The 2,526-nt window shown below is 45.1% G+C and overlaps 1 protein-coding gene across 1 annotated transcript; it reads left to right on the top strand.

Annotated features, from left to right (window-relative positions):
* The first annotated feature begins 750 nt into the window (after positions 1 to 750).
* On the top strand, positions 751 to 2,193 carry LOC137617260 (uncharacterized). The gene has a single exon (XM_068347242.1). It carries the CDS (start codon positions 751 to 753, stop codon positions 2,191 to 2,193), a length of 1,443 nt encoding a protein of 480 aa, XP_068203343.1.
* Positions 2,194 to 2,526: the final 333 nt, after the last annotated feature.

The following is a 2,526-nucleotide window of genomic DNA, read 5'->3' as shown; positions in this document are numbered from 1 at the left end:
CTTTGATATTATTACTTCCATTGCAGCATCTGTCTTTCTGCCAATGTCCATATTTGCACTCATTTCCATACATGTAATTGCAACCTTTGAAGAATTTGCATTATGTTTGTTTCGTTGCTTGTTTCTCTGTAGACTAAATTTCTCATACTGACTGCGTGTGTGGAAGAATCCACATGCCAGGCCTATTTTCCTCGGCTCTCTTCAATTCGTCTTTCTTGACTCTCTTCATTTCCTCATCTTTGGCTTTGATCTAACTGATTTTATTCTTTCATTATTGTATCTAAAGTGTCTAAGTGTCTCTACATGTCTGCAACAACACTTGGGATTTCCTCTGCTCATTCTTGTTGCTCCTCACCTCATTCCGACTTGCAACTTTTGCACAAAACCAAAATAACCCATCGATTTCTACCGTTTTCTTGATCGTCCTCGACTGAGATTTTAGGACAAAAATTTTTATAAAATTATTTTTTTATAGTTATAGAAGTGATTAAATTTTTTAAAAAGTACGAATTAATTTGCTAAATGTATCATTTAATCAAATTTAAGAAGTGAATTTAAAATTTAGGATTTTGATAATAAAAATTCTCATAATAATTTAAAATATTGATATATTGTAAACTTGATTCGAACTCTATTGATTGTAAAACAAGTTAGTGATGCAGCAGAACCACTGCACCGACAACAACTCTCTCTCGCGGTGATCCGCTCATAGTTAAATTCTCATTGCAATCACCGTAGAGTTTCGCCCCCATGTCCTTCGTCCACATCGGAGACTGGGCATGGAACTTGTATCCTGTAGCCGACCGACACTGCAGAGACCTTTACATCGATCCTGATTGTGATTGCGATTGCTTTACGTCGTACCAGAAACGACGAATCCACCTTTTCAACACTGTTGGCCTTCGTACCACGGATGTAGAAAACAAAACCCTGATAAATCATCATGTTAGGTGCAGCTGCAAGGGATGCAAAGTCTCCTCTATTAAGGTTCTTAAGCACTACAGAGCCGTTAAACCAGCTACCAGGGAAGCGACTACACCCCCTCCCAAAAGAAGGAAGAGCCTTAAACGCCATCCACCAGCGCCAGTACCAGCCCCACCATCGCCATTGATGACACCAATGACTGAGAGCACAGACTCGTCCTTGTCTGTCCCTACAACTCCACAGCAGTCAATTGCAGCAGCAGACACCCTTCTATCCTCGGTGCCTGAATCCTCCAATGCCATGGAGACCGAACCTGTTGTGCCTCAGGGGAACCATTCCACGGACTGCAATTGCATGGACTGCCTCACAGAACTCCTTCGAGAAGCCTCTTCCATTGCGGCAAGCATCCCAGCTTCACAGACCAAGAAACCACTGCCAAAGTTTCGACTTTCCCAAACGGACAGCTCAATCTCCTATGCCTCAGTTGCTGCCATGGCTGCAAAGCCTGGCATGCAGCTTACTGCTAGACCAAGCAGGAAAGGAGATTTAATAATCATCCCCAGGGACTTCTACACAGCCAGATCCCTCCAGGAGGAACCATCTTTAACACTACTGGACCCTGCATTCATCCGGAGGAAAGCAGTGATAACAAGGTATCCCATCACAATGTCTATCTCCATAGCCACATTATGCAGCAACATCGACAGTGCGGTGCGTTGTATGAGTAAAGACGATGTCCCTGTAAAAAGACTCATAGCCACTTTCATCGGTCCAGTGCCCTTCTCAATGGATCTTGGAGTCTGGGGAACATTCCCCATCGAAAAATATACACTGGAACCCCTTAAATGTTATCGGTGCCAACGGTTCGGCCATCAGAAGGAGAAGTGTAAAGGCCCCATCATCTGCGGTGTATGCAGCCAGCGCCACTGCACAGAAGTGTGCATAAAAGACCACAAAGAAGGAAAGCAGACCAAACCCAAGTGCCCCAACTGCTCCAGGCCTCACCATGCTTGGAATAGGCGCTGCCCAGAGCGACTGAGGAGGATACATATGAGGAAAAACACTTCCTCCCCAAAACAGCCGAAACCACCTACAGTCCAGCGACCTAAAGACCAGCGACCTCCTCGCCAGAGGAGACAACGACAGCCGCCCACTGCAACTGTTCCTGTACCAGCCACCCAGTCACAACCAGCACCACTTCCTCAACCCACATCCTTCAACCCACCTCAAACCCTGACTCAACAAGTTGTGTCTACTGTATGTCCTTAGAAGACCTCATCCCCATTGCCTTAAAAATCCTCACCCGAGTCCTGTCCCTAACCAGAACTCCCACCTTTATGCAGTTACTGCAACAGTTTAAGCTCCCAACCACCGAGCAGGGATAAGCTTATTTGCTTAATCCTACTCCTTTTCTCTCCGACTAAATAAAAAAACTTGTCTCCTCTCCCAGTCTCTCCTACTTACTGGGACTTGCTGCTATCACCACTTTTTTACTGACTAAAACTTTTCATTTCGTGGACCTAAAAAGGAGTCTCCTTTTCGGGTCACTTCCCTCCCTTCCACGTCTGATGCTTAAATCCCCCTAAAATGAACTTATCCTCC

This window comes from Palaemon carinicauda, chromosome 2, assembly GCF_036898095.1.
Source record: "Palaemon carinicauda isolate YSFRI2023 chromosome 2, ASM3689809v2, whole genome shotgun sequence".
NCBI lineage: Eukaryota > Metazoa > Arthropoda > Malacostraca > Decapoda > Palaemonidae > Palaemon > Palaemon carinicauda.
This window is presented reverse-complemented; position numbering and strand designations above follow the sequence as displayed.